Source organism: Toxotes jaculatrix, chromosome 12 (assembly GCF_017976425.1).
Source record: "Toxotes jaculatrix isolate fToxJac2 chromosome 12, fToxJac2.pri, whole genome shotgun sequence".
Taxonomy (NCBI): Eukaryota; Metazoa; Chordata; class Actinopteri; family Toxotidae; genus Toxotes; species Toxotes jaculatrix.
In genome coordinates this window covers 20767021-20789711 of record NC_054405.1, presented here as the reverse complement: position 1 = coordinate 20789711, position 22691 = coordinate 20767021, and the positions used below count along the sequence as shown (strand labels likewise).

At 42.4% G+C, this 22691-nt stretch overlaps 1 protein-coding gene across 2 annotated transcripts in view; it reads right to left on the bottom strand.

Annotated features, from left to right (window-relative positions):
- The window catches only part of nbeaa (neurobeachin a), a 90898-nt gene that overhangs the window by 27381 nt on the left and 40826 nt on the right, over positions 1–22691 (bottom strand). For both annotated transcript variants that reach the window (XM_041051727.1, XM_041051726.1), the window contains exons 9-22: positions 21670–21867; positions 20556–20689; positions 19791–19899; positions 18850–19002; positions 17008–17176; positions 5850–5929; positions 5429–5491; positions 4948–5045; positions 3965–4057; positions 2399–2507; positions 2166–2247; positions 1772–1895; positions 1450–1642; positions 86–772 (exon numbers count right to left, since the gene is read on the bottom strand). In XM_041051727.1, the coding sequence (XP_040907661.1) occupies positions 86–772; positions 1450–1642; positions 1772–1895; positions 2166–2247; positions 2399–2507; positions 3965–4057; positions 4948–5045; positions 5429–5491; positions 5850–5929; positions 17008–17176; positions 18850–19002; positions 19791–19899; positions 20556–20689; positions 21670–21867 (2292 nt within the window). The remainder of the gene's footprint in view (positions 1–85; positions 773–1449; positions 1643–1771; positions 1896–2165; positions 2248–2398; positions 2508–3964; positions 4058–4947; positions 5046–5428; positions 5492–5849; positions 5930–17007; positions 17177–18849; positions 19003–19790; positions 19900–20555; positions 20690–21669; positions 21868–22691) is intronic.

The window sequence follows — 22691 nt, the reverse complement described above, 5'->3', positions numbered from 1 at the left end:
GTGGTATTATATTCTAAGTCAGGAGGGGAGGATGTGGCTCCACAGACTTTAATTTACCAGTGACAGCAATCATATAAAATCCTACCTTGCTGAAGAGAAATCCATTGTTGCTTGGGACACTGTCCTTCTCATCAGCCAATGTGATGAGCGGACCCATGTTCCCATCATCCTCAAGGCTGACTCCTGAAAGACCCAGGCTTGGCCCCATCCCAACCCCTGAGCCTGGTGTGTCATCTTTAGGCGCCAGATTCCCATTCAGGTTCTGAACGACAGCGCAGTAAGCACTGTCCAGGAGAGAGTCTACCTCGACCAGAGGTCCATTCTCCATTCCTCCCCCACCTCCTCCACCTACACTTCCACCAAGACCTTCTGGAGACAAGTCAAGGTCATCCAGCTTCACTTCTGTGGCCTCCACTTTCTCTGCTTTAATGTCCACCAAAAGGTCGTGGACCTCCACCCGCACGCCTGGACCGGTGCCCTGCTCCCCGGGTGTCAGGGCTTCTCCATTGGGTCGCTTCACAGCACCTTCTGCGAGGAGGTTGCGTGAGTCTCCGCCAGCCCCCTCGCTATATTCTGCCTCACTCTCAGGTGTCTGTGTCTGGGAGTTGTCGTCAATCTCCAGGTTGCCGTTGACAACAGGCGCGGGCGTAGCAGAAAGCCCAGAGATGGTGGACACAGAGCCTTTCTTCCCCTTCTTCATGTTTTCCTCCTCCTGACGCTGGTACTCCTCATACATCTTAGCTAAGTATTCCTTATGGGCTTCATAGGTCACCTGTGACAGATGGTGGGTATATAATTGGTCATGTGATCAGAACACAAGCACGGACAATAGTTAGCCTCCACATCAATAATGTCACCAGGTAGTCCTTGAAGAGCTCATAGATCATCTGTACCAAAGGCCGAATGGATAAAACTGGGACAGTAGACTAACAGGGCTATTAGACCATCATCTATAATGTCCCCTCGCTTTTGCACAGCCATGGGAAACGGGTGAGTTAAATTTTCACGGCTGAACAGTGGGGAAAAAAAAAATCTACCAGTTATTGAGCATTATATCTATGACGAATCATTCAGGGCCTCACAGATCATTGAACCAAGAATTACAATCAACGATAGTCAATATGTACAAATCAATACATTTTTGTTTAGCCTTTATGATCGCTTCAGTTAAAACATCAATACCTAAGAGTCATTATCACAAGTACTGTGTTTATTTTTGGTGCAAACACAATGGATGTGCTGTCATGGTAAAGCAAATATTCCACAAGGATCTCCCCAAGCCAGATCTGACAAAAGTGAAAAACTGTGACTCAAAGAGAAAGTTCCCCAAAATCGGATGTTTACTGTGGGTGAACTATAATCAGGAAATTCATCTGATACACTGCCTGGTGATATATCAAGAAGTCTACCAGAAACATACTGCCTGAAAAATGTATACCCCACTCTCACCTTGGAGTGTGCGATGGACAGGGTATCGACCCAGACTCGCCAGCCTCCCCATTCATACTTGATCGCGTGGTAGAGCAGGATCCTAAATATGTTGTACACCATCTCAGTTATTTTCTGCTCCTCTGGGTTCTTGGGGTTGATGTATCCGAGGGAGAACATCCAGTCCTGCCACACAGAGCACTGCAGCAGGCAGCTGGTACACAACACAAACACTGAATGTGAGTGGGGCTGCAGCATAACCTTAATATTAAAATACAACAATCACTGTAAGAAGCAAATGACATGTAGTTGAATAAATGCACAGTCATTTGTGTGCTCTTACCGCCGGTTTTCGCGGCTGTTACTGAAGAGCTTTATCATGTCGGAAAGAAAGAGCCTCCTGACTTCCATCAGCTCGGCACTGGGAGTGGAGTTCTTAAGGAGGGTCGCCACTACCTTTAGAATCACTGGGTGGGAGACAGAAATTAGGTGAGGGGGAGAGGAAGGGCAAAAGAAATGAGATGAGGGAATAGGAGTAGCAAATATATATGTAGAATTTTGAATAAGAGAGGGACAGGAGAGTGCGAGGCCGATGAATAAGCGAGAGACAGCCGCAGTGTAGGCTTCTGAATTCAGGTTTTGTTGTTTGTTTACTCGCACTAAAACAACACTGCATTACTGGCAGACCAAAGAACACAGAGAGACAGAGGTGAAAGCTACAGTGTTTTTGTACTTACTGGGATTCTGGATCTTGACGGTGGAGTCAGGCTCAGGGTGGGGTTTGTGAACCACCTGAGTACACACCTGCTCTGTTAGGATCTGCACAGACAGAAGATCCGCAGTCGTCACTTAAATGCCACCACAATAACTCAAATTCTGATGATTCAACATAGACTTAAAGGGCATCACTTCGTGTGCGTTGCTATGATAATGCAGTGTGTAAAAGAGCCACTGCCAAACAGTCACCTACCTCATACAGGGTGTTATAGGTGGTGATAGAGACGGTGTTAGTGTGCATCATCAGCCTCTCCCCCAGCAGAGTGAACAGACTGTGTGTGTGCATGATTTCTACCTTCCTCCTGCGGGGAAACACACACGCACACACAGAGCTTGCCATTCATAACAGATTTTACGACAGTTGAAGCTGACATTGATTGTCACTGGCCTGGAGACAGTCGGATATTGGCAGGTGGCACCATGTGGTCCTGTCAGTTATGATGGGACTAAAGAGGACGAGGAATTAATACCAAGAAGAGAAATGAACAAGAGACATTTACAGAACGGCAACACTGCAGGAGTCACTGAGGCCAGTTGGCGATAACTGTGTCTCTAAAGGACTTTAAACTTGAGAGGCTCAGAAATCAGGGTTGAATAATTTTGAGTGTTTTTAAAACAGAATTAAACAAGAAATGGTCAAAGCTTCTGTATATTCCTGACTGTAAATAGGTCAATAGAAATGAGAAACAAAGTGAAGTATATATTTGATTTTTATAACGTATACAGAATAAATCTTTAAAAAAAAACATTTAGGTGCCATGATCATGTTTAAAACAGGTTTTTCAGTCAGCTTAATCAGTTACTAATTTCACTCTCTTTTAATAGGATAATTAAAATAAGTCCAGTTCTGTTCATGCTGTTACTTTGAGTTGGTGAGTAAGCCACTGTACTCTAGAAACAGACCAGTATAAATCTAGTCCATGATAGTCCATAAAAGTATTTTTTATAAATTAATTTCTAATTTCAATTTATGACATAACATCTAAAACATTTTCAAAATAAAGTAGTTTATTAGATAAGACCTTGATTCTCAAACTACAAAGCAGAAACCCCGAATAATCTAAACTGGTTTGAGTCAGTGGCTCTGAAATAATGACTGTAGCAGATGCTCTCACATTTATATCCCGTTTTTTCATGTTGATAATTCATCAGATTATCAGCAAATCACATGAAAATAGGTTATGTTAAAGATTTAAGCATTATGTAACACTGTTCTGAAAATATACTGAAACGTCTTTGGTTGCACTGTGTGCTGTTCTATGCATCACCGACTTACATGACAATGATATGTAAACGTAAAGACGCAGCCCTACAGGATAACTGGTTTGAGCCGATATTAAGAAGGTGGGGGTCTGAAAGCACGGGGCTCAGGTGCAGCATGGCAGCCAGCTCCCATGTTGTGCAGTAAGAGGCATGTATGTCACATGGGATAAATAAATCCCCCAGCATTCATTGCTGCTCATCAAGGTTCCACCACCGTGCCAGTTCCCGCTGTCAAAATTATTATTCCGCCTGGGTGTGATGATGAGGACATTATCTTCACAAACACACACAAACAAACGGCCCTTCTCAGGCTCACTGGAGACTGCACTGCTGTAGTTCTTCAGCTTTTACTGCAGTGTGTTTTCTCACCCTCTTACATCTAAATGTAAGGCCTCTCAATCCCTACACTGATGCGGCATTTGTGTTTAATAGTCACAGAATAAAAAAATTCTAAGAAAACGTTGTGAAGACATCTGCGAGACAAAGGGGAGCTTACTTGTGACCAAGGTGCTTGAGGAAATAGCCCAGGACTTTGAGGGCTTGGACCCGGATACTTTCACTTTTAGAGGCCAGGAGCTTGCAGATCACCCTGCAACATGTGAAAAACAAAGCCACACAGATGTCAGTGAAAGAATTATACCACGTTACATGACGGCTGTGAGCAACAAAATAAATTAATAAATAAAGAAAATTATTTTTCAAAAACCCCAAGAGTTCTGCCTGATACTCAGTAAACATCCTCAAAGTTAACACGTGCGCTGACTGAAGCATTTTCTTCAAAGCAGTGTACTCAGGAGACATAAAAGTAAAATAGAAATGGGAGAACACCATGGTAACTCTTCTGTAACGCAGGACAGTTACCATAGCAACCAAAAAGACATCCATGTGTAGCTGTGCTGTTGGGGAAATACCAGCACAGTTAGAGTCCGTCTTTGAAAAATCCAGACTGCTTGGTTGAGGCTACCCTTGTATACTATATGTAACACAGTAAAGCATTTAATTAAACTGATGTTGATGATTTTTTGGCACATCAGACTGAATTTATACAATAAAGACAAAGGCCAAGAATGTTTTTTGTACAATAAAAACCAGAGATTATAACTGTATTTGGTACATTTTAAATCTCTAAGTCCAAAAATTATGCGATGCAACTGCTTTGTGAAGAAATTTCAATTTCAAGGTACGGCCTTTTTATTTTGAATTCAAGCTTTTTGTAGATCAACTTATTTTGTCTATCAATCAAAAATAAATACATTTTTCCACATATACTGCAACTAATATTGTACAGGATGTATGTTTTTTTTCTGTTGTATGTGTGCTAGTTACTTGTTATAATAAAAAACACATAAAAAGCAAAGCTCTGACCATATATTTAGTATCATATTTAATAAAGAAAGACCTTGTGTGACATCAGTACACTCTGATGTTGCATCAGATCTTTATATGTGTGCGTGTATGGCATGTGTGGGCAGCATTCACCTTATTCCATTTCTCTGGTCGAATGCAGGGATCATGGACGCCGGGTGTTCAGACATAAGAGCCACCAACAGCTGGAGCACATCGTGGATATTCTCATCCTGCAGAGCGAAGAAAGCAAAGTTTAACAGGTGAACAAAGGAGGAAAAGGAAGCCCAACTGGACAGATGAATAGAGGGTTAAGAGGACAAAGGGAGAGATGTGGAGGGGGCACTGCGGAGGAGCATGTGGCATTTCAGAGCAAGAATAGATATAATTGTTACAGAAGTACATTCTGTTCAGTCCATTGTTGCACCATTTTTCATGCTGTCACAGCGCCGAAGCTGACTCACACTCTCACTCGTTTAAGTGGACCATAACTCCAGCCCACAAATTATAATGCACATTTTGCCACCAGCTCCACTCAACCACTCTCACTATCTCTCTGGCTGCCTCTTTTGCTCTCTCTCACACTGTCTATTTTAACACAGAAGTTACCATTTACCTCATGCATGGTCAAAAGGTAGTTGAGAATGCTCTGTAGCTCGTCCTCCTTCACACCCCGGTCCTGTGGAAAACAGACATGGCATGTTTCACAAAAACATTCATTATTCTCAGCTGTTTTTATATCCTATTAACCTCAGATGACTTTATTGATTCTTTTCTTAGTTGATGCATTTTAACTGTGAAGCAGCAATAACCTCACACACACACATGCAAATGCAGGCACAAGCACGCACAAAAGTAAAAGCCACACTGCTTCATTCAGGCTGTTGATCTATAACGTGATTATAATGCGACACACACACATTTTAGATTTAGCTAGCAGTCCCCATGAGGAAGAAAAATGACAGATGACGCAGTGGAAAAGGAGAGATTTCTTGCAACTTAAACAGTGTGATAAAGATCATTTACTATCACTGTACCTTTAGTATGAGTTGTTTGAGGAAGAGAAGCATGAAGGCTCTGAGAGAGATGATCTCCTTTTGGGATGGCCGTGGCCCATCTAAGCAAACACACAAACAAAAGAATCATTTCCTGTTGAAAATCCATTTTTACACATGATACTGATCAGCTAAAAAGGTCTGTAGTTCAGGCTGAGCGAGCCCCACTGTTTACTGATGTTAAGCTTTATTAGGCTTCCTGGAGAGCAGAGAAAAACATGTTAACACAAGCACACACACACACACAAACTCACACACACACTATAATAGAACTGTGAACTGTAAATCACTATCAATAACTCCAGAGGCAATTTGGCAATCTGGATATTTTATAGTTGTACTAATTTAACTGATTACAGCAAAGACATTGCAATTTGCAAACATGTGATTGATGGTCCAAATGATCCAAACCAAACAGGCAATGTAATCCACTGTATCTGCTTTAAAGCCCTGGCACTCAATCAGCTCTGTGGTGGGCTACAAAGAAATAATGAAGCTACAAACACAAAAGCTTCTGACACATGAAATGAGCAATTTCTCCTGTGGGTATGATGTAATTGCCTCTTTCTAAAATGTCTTGACGTCTTTTGCCACTCTTGAAGCCTTTATCTCCACTGTACCATGTTTCAGAAATGCCACAGACATCCATTACTTTAAGCACATGCTTTAAGAGCTACGAAGAACCATCACATTCACCTTCATGACATTGTGTGTTTTTCACTATTGTGTTTATTCACTCTGGCATTTGGCTGCTTTTAGCTTCAACGGAGGCTTCAAAACTCCCTTCAACCTCTATGAAACTATGGCACAGTAGCACTTTCAAGATGTTTAAAAAGAAAACTGACAACTCAGATGTTGGCATTGCATTTTCATTGATGTAACCGTGTGTTACGTGCCTGGATGGCCTGTGTGTTTTTTTTTCTCTTTTTCTCCTCCCCTGCCCTGCTTCACAGTGCTCCAGGTGCAGATTCAAATGATCCGGCCCAACCAATCAGCACGTGAGGCCAACTGATAAAAGGAGGGCACAACAATGGCTCTCTCTCTCTCTCTTTTCCTCTGGTGGCATACGGCGGTTCAGTAAGTGTGGAGGTTGATTGTGGACAGGTGAGTCTGGGGGACCCTGTACATTTTTTTTGCAGCACACAGGAATTTCCTTGTTTAAAGACACTAGGTTATTGGTTGGTGCCACCCCCTGTATTTTGTTTTCTTTATCTTTTTAGCTAGCTCAGCCAGGTCTTTTGTTTCCTTTGTTTTCTTAGAGTAGTTTGTAGTCTAGGCCTAGTTTTATTGTAACTCTTTTGGTTTTCTTTGGCACAACCTCTGGTCCACATCTCCCCCACCTTTTCTGTTTTGTTTCAAGGTCTATGTGTTGAATAAATTGACGCCTGATGCCACCGATACTGACTCTCCCTCAGTTCTTTGGTTGCTTGCTGTTACATACCTAAAACCCCTAGCTTCCACCGATTAAGGTTGTAACACAAGTGGGGGCTCGTCCGGGATCTCTTTTCCCAGAGTCAAACCAACCAAAGAATTTTGAAGAGTCCTTGTAATTTGGTATTTCAGTAATTTGTGTAAGAAGGATGTTTGACTTACAGGACTTCATTGATAATCCTTGCATCGAAAAAGTTGGTTTATGTCGCAAAGATGATTTGCTTGGTATTGCAGCTCATTATGGCATCTCTGTTCAGAAAAGTAGTCTTAAAAAGGAAATAAAAAAAACAATAGTGGAAAAACTTTCTGAGTTGAAGGTTCTGGTTGTTCCTTTTAACCCTGTTTCAGCTGAGTTAGGGGAGGATGTTGTTGGTCTAAGTGTTTCCTCTCTTCCTGATGGTAAAAGGGAACGGGCTGTACATGACACACCCCGAGGTGCCAGGATTGAGAATGAAGCTGCTCCAGCTACTTTGCCTCGTTTTGACCCTTTTTCCCCAGGGTCATCTGGCTCGAGTTCAGATGCAAGGGTCAAGGTCAGAATTGCTCGTCTCCAGCTTGAAGCACAGGAAAAGGAGAGGGTACGTAGAGCAGACTATGACCTTAGACTACAAGTTCGCAAGTTGGAGATAGAGGCTGAAAAGGAGGTTAAGTTGCGCCAGCTTGAATTGGAGGCCATGAAAATTTCATCTGGGCAGATTTCACAAGGGTCTGACAATTCTGTATCTCCACTGGTCCTAACAAAGTCAAACTTTGACGTGAGTAAGAATATTTCCTTGGTGCCCACATTTCGGGAGGCTGAGGTTGACTCCTATTTTACAGCATTTGAAAGGATTGCTACAGCACTAAACTGGCCTAAGGAGATGTGGCCTATCCTGCTTCATTGTAAGCTCATAGGTAAGGCACAGGAGGTTGTGTCTTCCTTGTCTTTAGCAGACAGCTTGCATTATGATGTGCTTAAGGAATCCATACTGCGTGCTTATGAGCTGGTTCCAGAGGCCTACAGACAGCGATTCAGGAACCACAGAAGGTCCAGTGGGCAAACCTTCGTTGAATTTGCACGAGAAAAGGGAATTCTATTTGATAAATGGTGTGCTTCTAGTGATGTTGGGCATGATTTTGATTCTCTTCGACAGCTAATGCTCTTGGAAGACTTTAAGAGTTCATTGCCAGAGAAAATGGTGGTATTCTTAAATGAACAAAAGGTTAACACGTTGTCAAAAGCAGCTGTGCTGGCTGATGAATTTGTGTTGACACACAAAAATGTGTTTTTATCTTCTCGCCCAGACAAAGTTCCTATGTCCCGTCCGGTGGGGTCTAGTTCTGGTCACCCTCCTCTTGAAAAGGTTGAAAAGGTTAGGGGTCCATCGTCACCTCCCCGTGCAGAACGTGAGTGCTTCTACTGTCATAAAAAAGGTCACGTGATCGCTGATTGTCTGTCATTAAAGCGTAGACAACCCTCCAATCTCCAACAGCATAAGGCTGTGAACTTGATTAAGACTGTCAGACTTCCATGTCCGGACAGCTTAGAACCAGCAGCTGAGGACAACAAGCCTGACCCCTGTTTCAAGCCTTTCATTTCTGAGGGCTTTGTCTCATTAAGTGGGGATCCAACAGATCAGCAGCCAGTAAAAGTCCTGAGAGACACAGGAGGATCCCAGTCCATTCTCCGTGAAGGTATTTTATCTTTGTCACCTATGTCATATTGTGGCTCGAGTGCAGTTGTTCAGGGTGTGGGGATGAAATTTGTCTCTGCTCCATTGCATAATATACATCTTCAGTCTCCTTTGGTCAGCGGACTCTTTAAAGTTGCGGTCCTTCCAGCTTTACCAGTAAAAGGGATTGACTTTATTTTGTGCAATGATTTAGCTGGGGGTAAGGTCGTGCCGAGTCCTGAGGTTTTAGACAACCCTGATTCAAGCCCAGGGACGGACATGGCCCAAGAATACCCTGAGATCTTCCCAGCGTGTGTGGTTACCAGGGCCCAATTGAGGAATAATGACCTTGATCTGTCTGATTCTTTTCTAGTTACAGGGCAGACCCCTGACAGCCACTTGACTGAGGCAGAGAGCCAGCCTGATCAGTCAGTGTCACCTCTCTCTAGTGTCTGTGATGCACAGTTGCCAGCCACCCGACAAGAGTTTATTGCAGCCCAAAACAATGACATAACTCTCTCCAAATGTCTCTCTTCTGTTGTTGAGCAGGAAGAGGCTCAGAAAAAGAAGGTGGCTTACCTTCTTGACAGTGACTTGTTGATGCGTCGCTGGGCTAGTGAAGACTGGAGCGTGACTTACCAAGTAGTTGTGCCTACAATCTACCGCACACAGGTACTCTCCTTAGCTCATGACCACCCTTGGTCAGGACACATGGGCATTACAAAAACTTATCAGAGAGTCCTTAAACATTTCTTTTGGCCAGGACTCAAGTCTGATGTTGTTAACTACTGTCGTTCCTGCCATGTATGCCAGGTTGTCGGCAAACCTAACCAGGTGATCCCCCCCGCTCCCTTGCATCCCATTCCAGTGACAGGTGAGCCGTTTGAGAAAGTGCTCATCGACTGTGTGGGGCCACTGCCAAAAACTAAAGTTGGGAATCAATTTCTGCTAACCATTATGTGTGCCTCTACTAGGTTCCCCGAGGCTATACCTTTACGGAAGGTTACAGCTCCAGTTATCACCAAGGCATTGATGAAATTCTTTGCAGTGTTTGGCCTGCCAAAAGTGGTTCAGACTGACCAGGGCACAAATTTCAAATCAAAAATGTTTGCTCATGCCCTCAAAACCTTGGGCATTAGACATGTGACATCTAGTCCTTACCATCCAGAAAGCCAGGGGGCCCTGGAGCGATTTCATCAGACAATGAAATCTATGTTGCGCAAGCATTGTCTTGGGACTGAGAAATCATGGGATGAGAGTGTCCCGTTTGTGTTGTTTGCTGCCCGAGAGGCTGTACAGGAGTCCATTGGATTTAGTCCGGCTGAGCTTGTCTTTGGACATGAGGTTAGGGGTCCATTAAAGGTCCTCAAAGACCACCTAAACACGCCTGTTAAGGAGACAAAAGGTCTCCCAGAGTATGTTGCTAACCTCAAAAGTCGTCTCCAGCAAGCCTGTGCGTTAGCAAGGGAAATGTTAACCTCTACACAGAAGAAGATGAAGCAGCGCTACGACCAAAAGGCAGTTGTCCCTTCATTCCAGCCAGGGGACAAGGTTTTGGTATTTTTGCCTGTGCCTGGGTCAGCTCTTTCAACCAGGTTTTCTGGTCCTTATGTTGTGGAGAAAAAGCTCAGTGACACCAATTATGTCATACAGACCCCTGACCGCAGACGAAAGACAAGAGTGTGCCATGTGAACATGCTGAAACGTTATTATACCAGAGAGACTCAGGGTGAATCATCTCCCCTCCCTTTGGTGGAGGCTGCTCCCTCACCGGTGGCGGTGTTTTCCAGTGTCTGTCACCTTACTGATGATGGCTTAGTGATGCGCCATGCCACGCCCCAGGGAGCCAGACTGAGTAATAGTGAGATCCTATCAGACTTGTCCCATTACTTGGCTCATCTTTCAAATGACCAGAGTAAAGATGTTGAGCAACTTTTGCATGACTTCCCGAGCTTGTTTAATGATATACCCTCCCAAACTTCTGTCATCACACATGATATTGTCCTGTCTAACCCTACACCCATTAAGCAACATGCTTATAGGGTGAATCCAGTAAAAAGGGAGATTATGAGGAAGGAAGTGGACTATCTTGTACAGAATGGCTTTGCGGTGCCAAGTTGCAGCTCATGGAGCTCTCCCTGTCTGCTGGATGCCAAATCTGATGGCAGTCCACGATTCTGTACTGACTTTCGAAAGGTTAATGCTGTCACAGTTACAGATGCACACCCGCTGCCACGGATTGATGAGTGCATCGATGAAGTTGGGCCGGCGTTATTTGTGAGCAAGTTAGACATGTTAAAGGGGTATTGGCAGGTTCCTTTAACCCCCCGTGCATCTGAAATTTCAGCTTTTGTAACCCCAGACAGGTTCCTCCAGTATACTGTTATGCCTTTTGGACTGTGTAATGCTCCAGCTACCTTTCAAAGGTTGATTAGCAAGGTGCTAGGGGAGGTTCCTAACTGCAGAACATATTTGGATGACATTGTGGTGTATTCTGATGACTGGCTGAGTCATGTATTGACAGTGCGTGAAGTTTTCAGACGCCTTTCAGCAGCATCACTAACCTTGAATCTTGCGAAATGTGAGTTTGGAAAGGGCAGCGTGCTCTATCTGGGTCAGCAGGTTGGTAGTGGAAAAGTGTGTCCTGCAGATGCAAAAGTGGCAGCCATTGCGGATTTTCCAGTCCCGGCGACCAGAAGGGAGCTGCGCCGTTTTCTGGGAATGGCTGGATATTACCGCCGGTTCTGCAGGAATTTTTCCTCTGTTGCAGCCCCACTAACCTCCTTGACCAGCCCATCAGGGTCCTTTACTTGGACGAAGGAGTGCCATAAGGCCTTCGAAAATCTTAAAGCTGTGTTGTGTTGTGCTCCTGTACTGTCTGCTCCAGATTTTTCCAGACCCTTTAAGTTGGAAGTCGACGCTAGTGCAGTTGGAGCTGGGGCAGTCCTTCTACAGGAAGATGATCAGGGCATAGACCATCCAGTGAGTTACTTCTCCCGCAAGTTCAATCAACATCAACTGAAGTATTCAACCATAGAGAAGGAAACTCTTGCCTTACTGTATGCCCTGCAACACTTCGAAGTCTTCCTGGGATCGGCAAAAAAACCTATACAGGTTTTTACAGATCACAACCCCCTAGTGTTCCTGTCCAGGATGTACAACTACAATCAGCGCCTTATGCGATGGGCACTCATGATTCAAGACTACAACCTTGAAATCCAGCATAAAAGGGGGTCTGAGAATGTTCTGGCAGACGCTTTGTCACGTGCTGCTAAAGTATAAAAAAAAAAAAAAAAAAAAAAAAATGTATGGTTCCAAACTTAATGTTTGGACTTGTAAGGGTGGGGGTGTTACGTGCCTGGATGGCCTGTGTGTTTTTTTTTCTCTTTTTCTCCTCCCCTGCCCTGCTTCACAGTGCTCCAGGTGCAGATTCAAATGATCCGGCCCAACCAATCAGCACGTGAGGCCAACTGATAAAAGGAGGGCACAACAATGGCTCTCTCTCTCTCTCTTTTCCTCTGGTGGCATACGGCGGTTCAGTAAGTGTGGAGGTTGATTGTGGACAGGTGAGTCTGGGGGACCCTGTACATTTTTTTTGCAGCACACAGGAATTTCCTTGTTTAAAGACACTAGGTTATTGGTTGGTGCCACCCCCTGTATTTTGTTTTCTTTATCTTTTTAGCTAGCTCAGCCAGGTCTTTTGTTTCCTTTGTTTTCTTAGAGTAGTTTGTAGTCTAGGCCTAGTTTTATTGTAACTCTTTTGGTTTTCTTTGGCACAACCTCTGGTCCACATCTCCCCCACCTTTTCTGTTTTGTTTCAAGGTCTATGTGTTGAATAAATTGACGCCTGATGCCACCGATACTGACTCTCCCTCAGTTCTTTGGTTGCTTGCTGTTACATACCTAAAACCCCTAGCTTCCACCGATTAAGGTTGTAACACCGTGTTACATTCATTTTTGAGGTGTTTAATGTGTATGTCAGATACAGTAGAAGCTTATGCTGGATGATGAATTGGCTCAAAATGGCTGCCAAATAACTCACTAATGGAATATGGTGCCAAATAATCTAAAAGATGCATTGATTCAGATCAAAGTAAGAATGATATATGGCCAGCCCTTTAAAAATAATAGCACATTTTCCTTCACTGCTCCCAGTAGCTGCTGAAGCTATTTAAAGTTGGCTTCGTCTTCCCTACTTTCCCAATCATTCTCCATCTCCCTCCATGACTCTTCTACAGATGTCATTAACAAACAAACACTCACTATACAGCGAACCTCAAAAGCTACCTCTTCTCATCAGCATTCTATGTACCCAACAGAGGTTTGTTAAGTTTATAAGGCAACAATAAACATTTATGATGTCCGGCTTGTGTGCGTTTGCCGCTGCACACTTTGCTGTGTCAGGATGTCTGGAATTGGGCTTATTTTATGCGAGCTACAAAGGGAGAAGTGCTGCAGCTACAAACAGTGTTTATTGTAAGCTGAATAAAAATGCACCTTGTCCTCTCAGAACATTTAAACTGATATCTGAGCTGCAGCTGCTTAGCCAGCGGAAGTAAGCTTAGAGAAACACGAAAGACCGAGGGTGTGAAAGGAAGAAGACTGAAGCGTCCTCCTTTGTCATGCTCTGCTGGAGGTGAATTATATGAGTGTGTACGTGTTTCAGTCGGTTCACCTGCTCTTCACAAAGCCAAAACATGACACTGAAGCAATCCCTTGTGATCCATCATCGTTATCTGTCAAGCTGGTACATATTGGTGGAATGGTGACGCTGGCCATCCATCATGGTTACGCAGCAGCTCTATGTCAAACGAGTGCGAGTGCAATCTCCTTTTAGGGGTCTTTTGTTAACAGAGGATTTGGATTTGGCTTATAATCATCTAAACCGCTTCTCAGGGGCATCTTTAATTATCATCTTTTACTCTTTGAAATTAATTTTCTTCTTCTTATGCTCTTTTTATGCTAACCTAACTCAACCACTTTATCCAGTCATTGTGAAAACAAATGAGTAAATTTGTCTTCCAGATAAACTGTGAGGAGTCTGAGCTTTTTTTTTTTTTTGAACATGAGCCTGTGCATGTTCTTTGTCTGTGTGCAAATACATGTACGTAAGCGTGAGTCTGTTCTGAATTGCCCTTGCAACAACTGCACGCCCACACAGATTTGATCTAAAACTATACTGAATTTCTGCAGTTTGCTGAAGTGTGTTTGTTAATCTACTTTCAGTGTGTGCGCTCAAGATTACGTGGTCACATGTCAAATGTCATTATGTTACAATACATTACGAGGTACAAAAAAGTAAAACAAAATACAAAAGAATTGTGTTGCTGAGGTTAGCACAATAAAACCTTTTAGAAGTGGCTAAATAAAGAAATAAAACTCCGTACTCAAAATATTTTGCCACAACTTTTACAGTATGTCATTATTAATTTGCTTCAGCTGCATTCTTGTTTCGCTCAACAGGAGCCTTTTAATCACAATTTCCGTTGTATTATAATTTAGCTGCAGAGTTCAAAAGCAAAGTACCGAACCAGCGCAAAAAGGCCTGAGGTGTTTTCATTAGGTACAGTACAGCCTCTCCCTTTTTGTGGTCCTGCAAGCAATTTTTCACCAACATCAAATGGAGTTATTTGTAAAATAGGAGGGAAACTTGGAGAGGAACTATATATTTCTAACCACATTCAAAGCAGGTGCTGGATAAAAATACACTAATAGAAAAATAAGGTATTCCTGCATCTTAGATTCAACCTCATTACTTCAAACTGTAGAATAGTTAAATACCTTTTTATCCACAAAGTGTGTATGTTTAAAATATCTGTCTATTACTATGCAAATTAATTCCATCAATGCACACTCAATGTCACAGTCTTAGTGTACAGTTAAGTGCACACATGTAGAGATTTCCAAACCACAACCAGCACATCCTTTAGCTTTGAACGACCATTAGTACGCGTCTGAGACTAATTGCTACTGTTATCAGTGGTTTGTTATGGGACTAAATCCCAGCAGTCAAACCGCAATATCGCCAAACAGAAAGAAAGCCAGACAGCCACTTGATTAGAAATTCCAAAAGCTCCCTTGGATCTGCCAATCAAATCTGTCTGTTGCCATGGCAACAGGAGATGCATACTCATAGTCAGCGGTGGGTCCTGGGCAAAAGAAGGTTGATTAAAGCGAAAGGCCTGCTCCGACCTTTCTGAAGCTCCGATGTGTGGCAACATTGGCAGCGTTATGACTGTTCTCAAATCTGATTTGATACCGCGTTGTGTTTGGAATATTTGTTTTGTTTTGTTTTTTTATGACTGCAATTCTTCTTCAAATATAGACAAATCATTAACAGTTAACAGTTTTCTAAAGAAACAAACACTATTTAAAGTATTAGTTATTTACAGGGGGAAAATAGAATTTGCAGTCTCTTCCTCTGCAGTGGACGTATTCACTCTCATATATATAGAAACATTTGTACCAGGGAGCTGCTCAACCTTGCTCATGATGGTTATTAAGGGAAGGAAGAGCTACACACACACACACACTAAATGCAAGTGTGTGTCTGTGTGTAGCATAAATGACCACTTTCTTTCCTGACATTATGTCGGTGTTGAAATGATGATCAAATAGCCAACTGTATTTTATGCAGTTTAACAAAGCTGTAATTACCTGACCTGACATTACATAAGGTGTTTCTGCAAATTTGCATACCCATTCAAAGCCATTCCATGTTCAGTTAGCTAATCAAATCTCACTGATTACTGACTTTATGTCCTCATGGGGTTGTTTTCAGCTTTAACCCTAAAACTGACACTGATGTGTCAATTTTAAAGGAGTAAATCTTCAAAAGTAGCTCATCTTGAAAAGAATCTTTTCACAAAATAATCACGGCTCTTAGGACTCAAGCACAGAATTAAAAGCAGTTCTCATTTTCTTCATGTAACTACAGGCACTGTAGAATTAAAGCAGAATAAAAATCAAGTCAAAAATTATTAGCAGAAAGTGACAAAGATTTTAACAGCAATGAAGGACAGAAAGAAATCTCTAACTAGTGTGAAGGTGGCCAAGAAAATTCATATTTAAAAATGCTAAACTCACATGCTTTATGTATTAATCAATAGAAGCCTTTATCTAGCGATGTCTTCATTTTAGAAAGGTCAATTGCATCTGTAAATCGCACTAATGGAGAGAAACAAGCTACCTTTCAGAGACCTGCTGATTTAATGAAATCCTATATCAGGTTGAGTCAGTTCAAGCTTATTTAAACTGTCTGGTATCCCACACAATGTCTCAATGGACATTTTCGGCTCACGTCAGCAGCAATTCCCATCCGAGAGGACAAGGAACTCTAAATAGGATATAATTACAAATATAAACATTTAAGAGATTTAGATTAATAGATACAAACCAATATAGGCCAATTTAGGCTTATAATAAGCCGAATATCATTATAAATACAGGTATAAATACCTATTGTATATGTAATGTAAATACAAGACACAAGATGTGATCATGGTATAAAAATGGGAATAATGGCACATACTTTTGAACAATCTTTCCTGGACAGCATTCAGTGCTGCACTCGATTGTACACATGAAGAGTGCCAGAAATGGTTGTGCAATAAATTTAAAGAAAAAAACAAACTAGTTTTTGTCGGTTTTTGTCAGTGTGCGAGAGCCTGACATCGCCGCAACGTGTTTAGATAAAGACATTGTAAAAAATATTCTTTAGATTTGTGAAGTGGCAACTGGAGTTGTGTGTACTTTTTCTGTGAGGATGTGAAATGATGATGTAAGAATGTTGTGCCAAAAAGGGATGTTTAGTATGTTTTAGATACTAAAGAAGACAGAGACAGTAAAGATAACAAGATAACAGACAAGATAACGTACTGTACTAACAGACACACTATATGAAATGTACAACAAATAAGTCAGGAATACTGTCTTGGAATCTCTAGTGGTGTTCATTATGAGTGTAGAAGGGAATTTTCACTTGTTCACTCTTTTTTCTGTCTTCTTACAGTGAACATGCTTTTATATGCGCAAACTATGTGCACATGTAAACATACCAAGACCTTTGGGGGTGATTCCACTGCACTCCAGCGGGTTGATGGCCCAGTAGTAGTACTTCAGAGTGTGCATCAGCTGCAGGACGGTGCCGACACGGCGGATGGTGGTGTAGATGGTGGCGGTGCCGATGAACTCCGATGAAAGGTACGTGTACAGGGACAGCTGGACCTGTGTGCACAAACATCCATTTACACGGTGCATATATAGTACGTAGGGTGCAAAGACGCTTACAAAAGTCGACAGACAAAAAGAAGGTGTCAGACGCTTGCTGGGGAGAAACAAATCATCTGCATGTGTTCATGGTGTTAAAACAAAAGGCAGTTTTATTGTGAAAAGATAGCCACAGGGGAATGAGAGGAAACCTCCCTCCAGCAAAAGCACCAATGTTTTCTGCTTTGTGTTATTTCTGATGTTTCTGTGCCTGAAGCTGTCAAGCATCTGAGGAGCTCCGAACGCAGTGCTGACATTTAAGGAGGGCGCTCTCCGATTGCTCATTTGCTGCCTCCCTCCTTCCCTGCCTCCTTCTGTTCCCTTTCTCCGTCTCCAGTCAATCCTCTCCATCGGCCATACACAGATTCGTGTCTGCGGCACACTCAAGTCTCTGAGCTCATTACAGTGACCAGGACGTTAAGGACCAGCCTTAACGAGGTAGCTCTGTTTAAGCGGATAAAATTAGCGGAGTGCCGCGGCCTGACCACGCCACATCACAGCTCATCTAGAATGAAGAGTGCACTCAGCTAACTTTAATGGCCCTCATTACATTACATTTCACACATTAAGCTGATGTGTTTATCTGTGTGCGGTTTGCAACAGGTCCATCTGCAGAAAACCCTGAAATTCCTTGATCATAGCACAATAGTTTGGGCTGCACTGCTACATCAATAGCTTGTAACAAACAAGCTTGGTAAAGACAAGCCGCTCTTTATTTTCACTGCGAGCAGGGAAGATGTTATGAGAGATGGGAGATGAGATCCAGATATGATTTCTTCAAGCGTTTCATTAAGTCCTGAATATGACCAAGGTTATTCTTGTCAATAATGAAGGTGATGATAACACCCTGAGAAGTGGAAAATAATAAAGCTCAGTGGGAGACAGAACAGTACAGGGGACGTAAGATTAAAGGATTAAAGATTTCTGTGTGTGTTGTGCTTAGTACATTTATTATGCTAGTCATGTTCTCTCATTATGACCCTGCTAAATTGCAATGTTTACTACCACTCTGAATTGTTTCACAGTGATATGTTAACTAAGGTTGATATGTTTCTTCTGTGTTAGATTCTGACTTTCACACTCTCCTTATTCTCCTGAGCAGGAGCAACCGTTTGCTTGAGCTTCTTCCGTCTTAACTCCAGCATGCCCTGGAGACTGCTGTACCCAAGAGCCAATCACATCTCAGGGTAAGAGGGGAGAGACGGGGAGTCAGGAAGTTTTGGAAATAAGAGCTGATTTGCCCAGCGGGAATGCCAGGAACACTCACATCTAATTCAGAGTGAGGTGGAAAAGAGGATCTACACATCTCTCTCCCGTCCTGGGCTCTTTTCAAATGTCACTTTTTCTCTTTGTTTTACTTTGCGTGTTCTGTCCTTTCCTTGCGTGATGTGCCAGCTCCTCCTTAAGTGTACTGAAATATTATTGTAAAGGGCCATGGCCATTAAGATGTCAGTCCCTCTTCCCTCTGTGTTTATGTTGCTTGCTTGTCTCAGTTTTCCTTGCATTCAAACAAAACCTCCTGTATAAGCAGAGAATACATTCTCTTCATATTCTCTTTTTCACAGCAAGGTCATGAAAACACACACACACACACACAAACATTTTCGGCAGATACACATATATAAACAGACCTTGGCAGGGGTGTGTATCCAGATGGCAGCGTTGAAGAGGACATGGTCACAGAGCTGTTTGAGGAGCGGCGCTCCATGAGGTAAACCATCCAGATACTTGGCGAAGGACAGGAACTGTTCAAGTACCGCCCTGGTGATGTGGACACGTGACGACTGGACAAAGGACAGGAAATACGAGTTGTAATTTAAGCAGACTGAATGGTCATACAGGCGTCTTTTTGTAACTCATGTTGCTGTGATTTTATATCTCAAGAATGCTTTGCTTCCTCAAATGCTTTAAAATTGGGAATTTTACCAAGACAACTGCATCCATGCAGTGCAGATAATACACAGCTGCTAAGTGCAATTTTCTTTGCACTTCCTTTCCTCAATAACAATTATGACATCATCAAAGATCAACAAATAGGAGGTTAATTTAAATCATACAAGTTTTATTTATGCTACTTTTTCAGGACATGCAGTCAACCTGCAGTACAGCCAGTGTTACAGTCTATAACTTTTGTACTGCATAGTCTTTGTTGCAAAAGGTATCAAGTAATTAATTTACACCAGCAACGAAGATGCTAGAAAATGTATGTGATATGAATTCATGTGATCTCTGTCTGTTTCTTCCCACATTTATTTGTGGCACTGTGTTACTTCCCACTGCAGTCAGAAAAAAACTAAACTAACATCTTATTTCAGCTGTACAGTAAATGCAAAATTCAAAAACTCAGCACTTGCTCACATGCAGAGTATGAGTGATGGGTATAAGGGCAATTAATACATACAGTAAGGCCCAATATAAGGAAGGTGTGTAGTTAAATAAGCATAAGAAAACTTAACCCTCGTGGTCTTACAAACCTTGAAAAACTTAGCAGAGGTCATGGTACTGGCTTTGCTCACTAAACAAATAAATTTAACGTGTAACACAAACTCCTCTTTGTGGAGGTCTTACTGACCTTCTCAAGCAGGTATCCAATCACCAGAAAGCCCTTCCCTCCCAGCATTTGCTCCTGCATGGCTACTGAGCTCTTCAACAGCTCCACCAGGAACGCCAGCAGAGTAGCACTGCAACATACACATCATGCACGCACATTTCAGTGATGTTCTCTATTGGAGTATGCAAGAAACCTCGCTCCATGTTTGCTCTCCTCTCCACACCCACATTTACCCTCTCGACCATTTATTTTTAACAAGCAGATGTATTTTTGTTTCTTGTCGTTGTCTTCCTGATGATGTTTGACAAACAGTGCGGTGAACATGATGTGGAGATCCTGCCTGATATGTAAGTGCATTAAGGCTCATGTGCTACAGTGGTATCACAACCAACTTGGAACAAGAAGGGCACAGACACACCAACTATCTAAAAGCTGCTCATTGCTCTGGGTAAAAACCACTTAACTCTAACTCACCCATCTCTCTTTGATCAGTTATTTCAAGGCTGCAGCCTAATAATCTAAGGTTGGATGTTCCAATGTAAGATAAGTGTCACACCTAGAAAATTCATCTTTTCCTGATTTTGCTCTTTTTTCACTTTGTATACCTTAACCTTGTTTGTTTCTGTCCATTTCAGCCGCAGAAGATGTTGCAAATTAAACAAAAACATCAGTATTTTTTGGATGTTTTAGCCGATTTACTGTACTAATGTTCAAATAATTTACAGAGTCTCTAGCACTTCTTTCCAGGCAGCTACTGAGTTCCATTAACTTTTGCAGAGCACTCACCACACTGTGGTGTCCACACTGCTGTCGTTGAGCTGTTTGTAGTCCAGCTGAGCGAAGAGAGGAAACAGGACCTGGATGCCTCCTATAGAGTGGATGGCACTGTGGATGGAGTGGGTAACAATGGCCTTCACATCCTGTGGGAACAGATATGGACTGTTAGTGCTGACACAGACCCGTATCACACTGTATGTACGCACAGACACACAGATAAAAATCACACTCTCAGCTACTGCCATTAAAAATTAAACAACTCTCATATACAGACTTAACAGCAAAACATCTACTGTTGGCCTTAAATATAAATACAGCACTGCTACAATTATGAATGGCAAGTAAAGCTCAAACCATGTGGCTTTGAGCTGAATATAAGATTTGAACGATGCACAACAGTTTCATGATGCAGTTTTGGATCTCAGTCAGAAAGATTTTAATAATGTCATTTTAAAATAAATGAATAATAAATTATGCCAAAACTCAAATTTTACATAGCACTGGAAATGGCTGTCTTATGCCAAACTAACAAAAAAGATGATGGCGCTACCTGTACTAACTGATATAACTATATACTGTAACTATAATACAATGTGATTCGCCTTCTGCCTTTTGTAAATGTGAATTACAGTAACTGCTGCCTGAATTGCTGGTGCAATTTTTGTACACTGAGCAGAGGAGGAGATTCTTAGAAATCAAGTTGAGATACAAAGAAAAACCATTAGCGAAGCAGATGATCACTTAAGTACAACTCCAAGTAATATCCTCAAAAAAGAGAGTAAAATTTACAGCTGACAGTCACAAAAAGGTTGTTTACTTCACACACCATGATTTAGCCCAGGGCGCAGTAGCAACTGTCGTTCATAAGGTACAATTTGGTGCATATTTTCTTTTTTTAACTAACATTTATATATGCAAGCAGAGTAAATACTTGAGTTTTCTCAGGGGGTGTGTGTAACCCTGTGACAAACTAGCTGGATAATCAGACTGAACTGCCATTTCATTTCACTTCAGTCATTCATTTATGAATTGCTGAACAAATCAAGAGATGTGGGTGGTGATTCAGAGGCCTGGAACTGGCGTAGTAATGAACAGCCACTCAGAAGAATCCAGCCACACTGACCTGCAGCATGAGTGCGTGTGGTGAGTGGACAAAGATGGAGGGGTTTTCCCTGGGCGATGACTCCAGGCAGAGCTGGGCATCCGTCGCCTTGGCGTTGTAGGTGAAGGAGATGGAGCTGGCCAGCTTGCCATCGTACAACACCTGCTTGTGGTGCTCGGCCAGGTGGATGTCACTCTCTGATTTAAACTTGAAAGTGCTCTGTGGTGATCAAAAAAGAGAAAGTCGTCAAAGGTCACGTGAGAAAAACTTTGAACCAGAGGGACAAATGACTTGACCAGAGGAAAGAGACGCGTGAGAGTGTGTCTGTGTGTACAAGTTCAACACCCAAAATGGAGTCTGTTTAATTGCAGCATGTGTCGTGTGTAAACAACACAGCATTAGCTTAATGAACACAGCGCTAACCCGGGCACTAATTCAATTAGGCCAGAATAAGAGATGGAGAGAGGGAGTGCATATGTGGGAGCGAAGCACTCGGAGCTCCAAATTTATCTTCTCTCTCTGTAGTCTACCAACTAAAAAAAAAACCACAAGAGTACAGACTCAAAAGAGTACAGACACAAACGGACACATTTGTGTTATTCAATTTCTTTGTATTTCACTACATTTTTCTGCACATAACAAAAACTTTTACCTTCTCCAGGAGCTGCTAAGCCTTTATCCTGCTTAAGAGGATATTAGCTCACCATACAGCAATACCCATATACAAATTCACACATTTAGGATAAGGGAACTGTGAAGAATTGTACGGCATGTTAAAAAAGAATGGATTTTGTTCATACAGATATTGTAGGAAGTGTAAATTGCACTGTTTGTGTGTGCGTGTACATCTATGTATAAATCTCTCTGCACAGGTCAGAGGGTCCATATATCCTGCAGCGGTGCCGACACACACACAAAGCCCCACAGACGAATGGCCAGCGAGCTGCTCTGCCACCCTTTTGCAGCAGCTCCAGGCAAGGGGCGCTCTCCCCTTCGAGCGGCTGGGTCCCCAGGTGCTGTGCTCAGCCTGACTGCACAGGAAA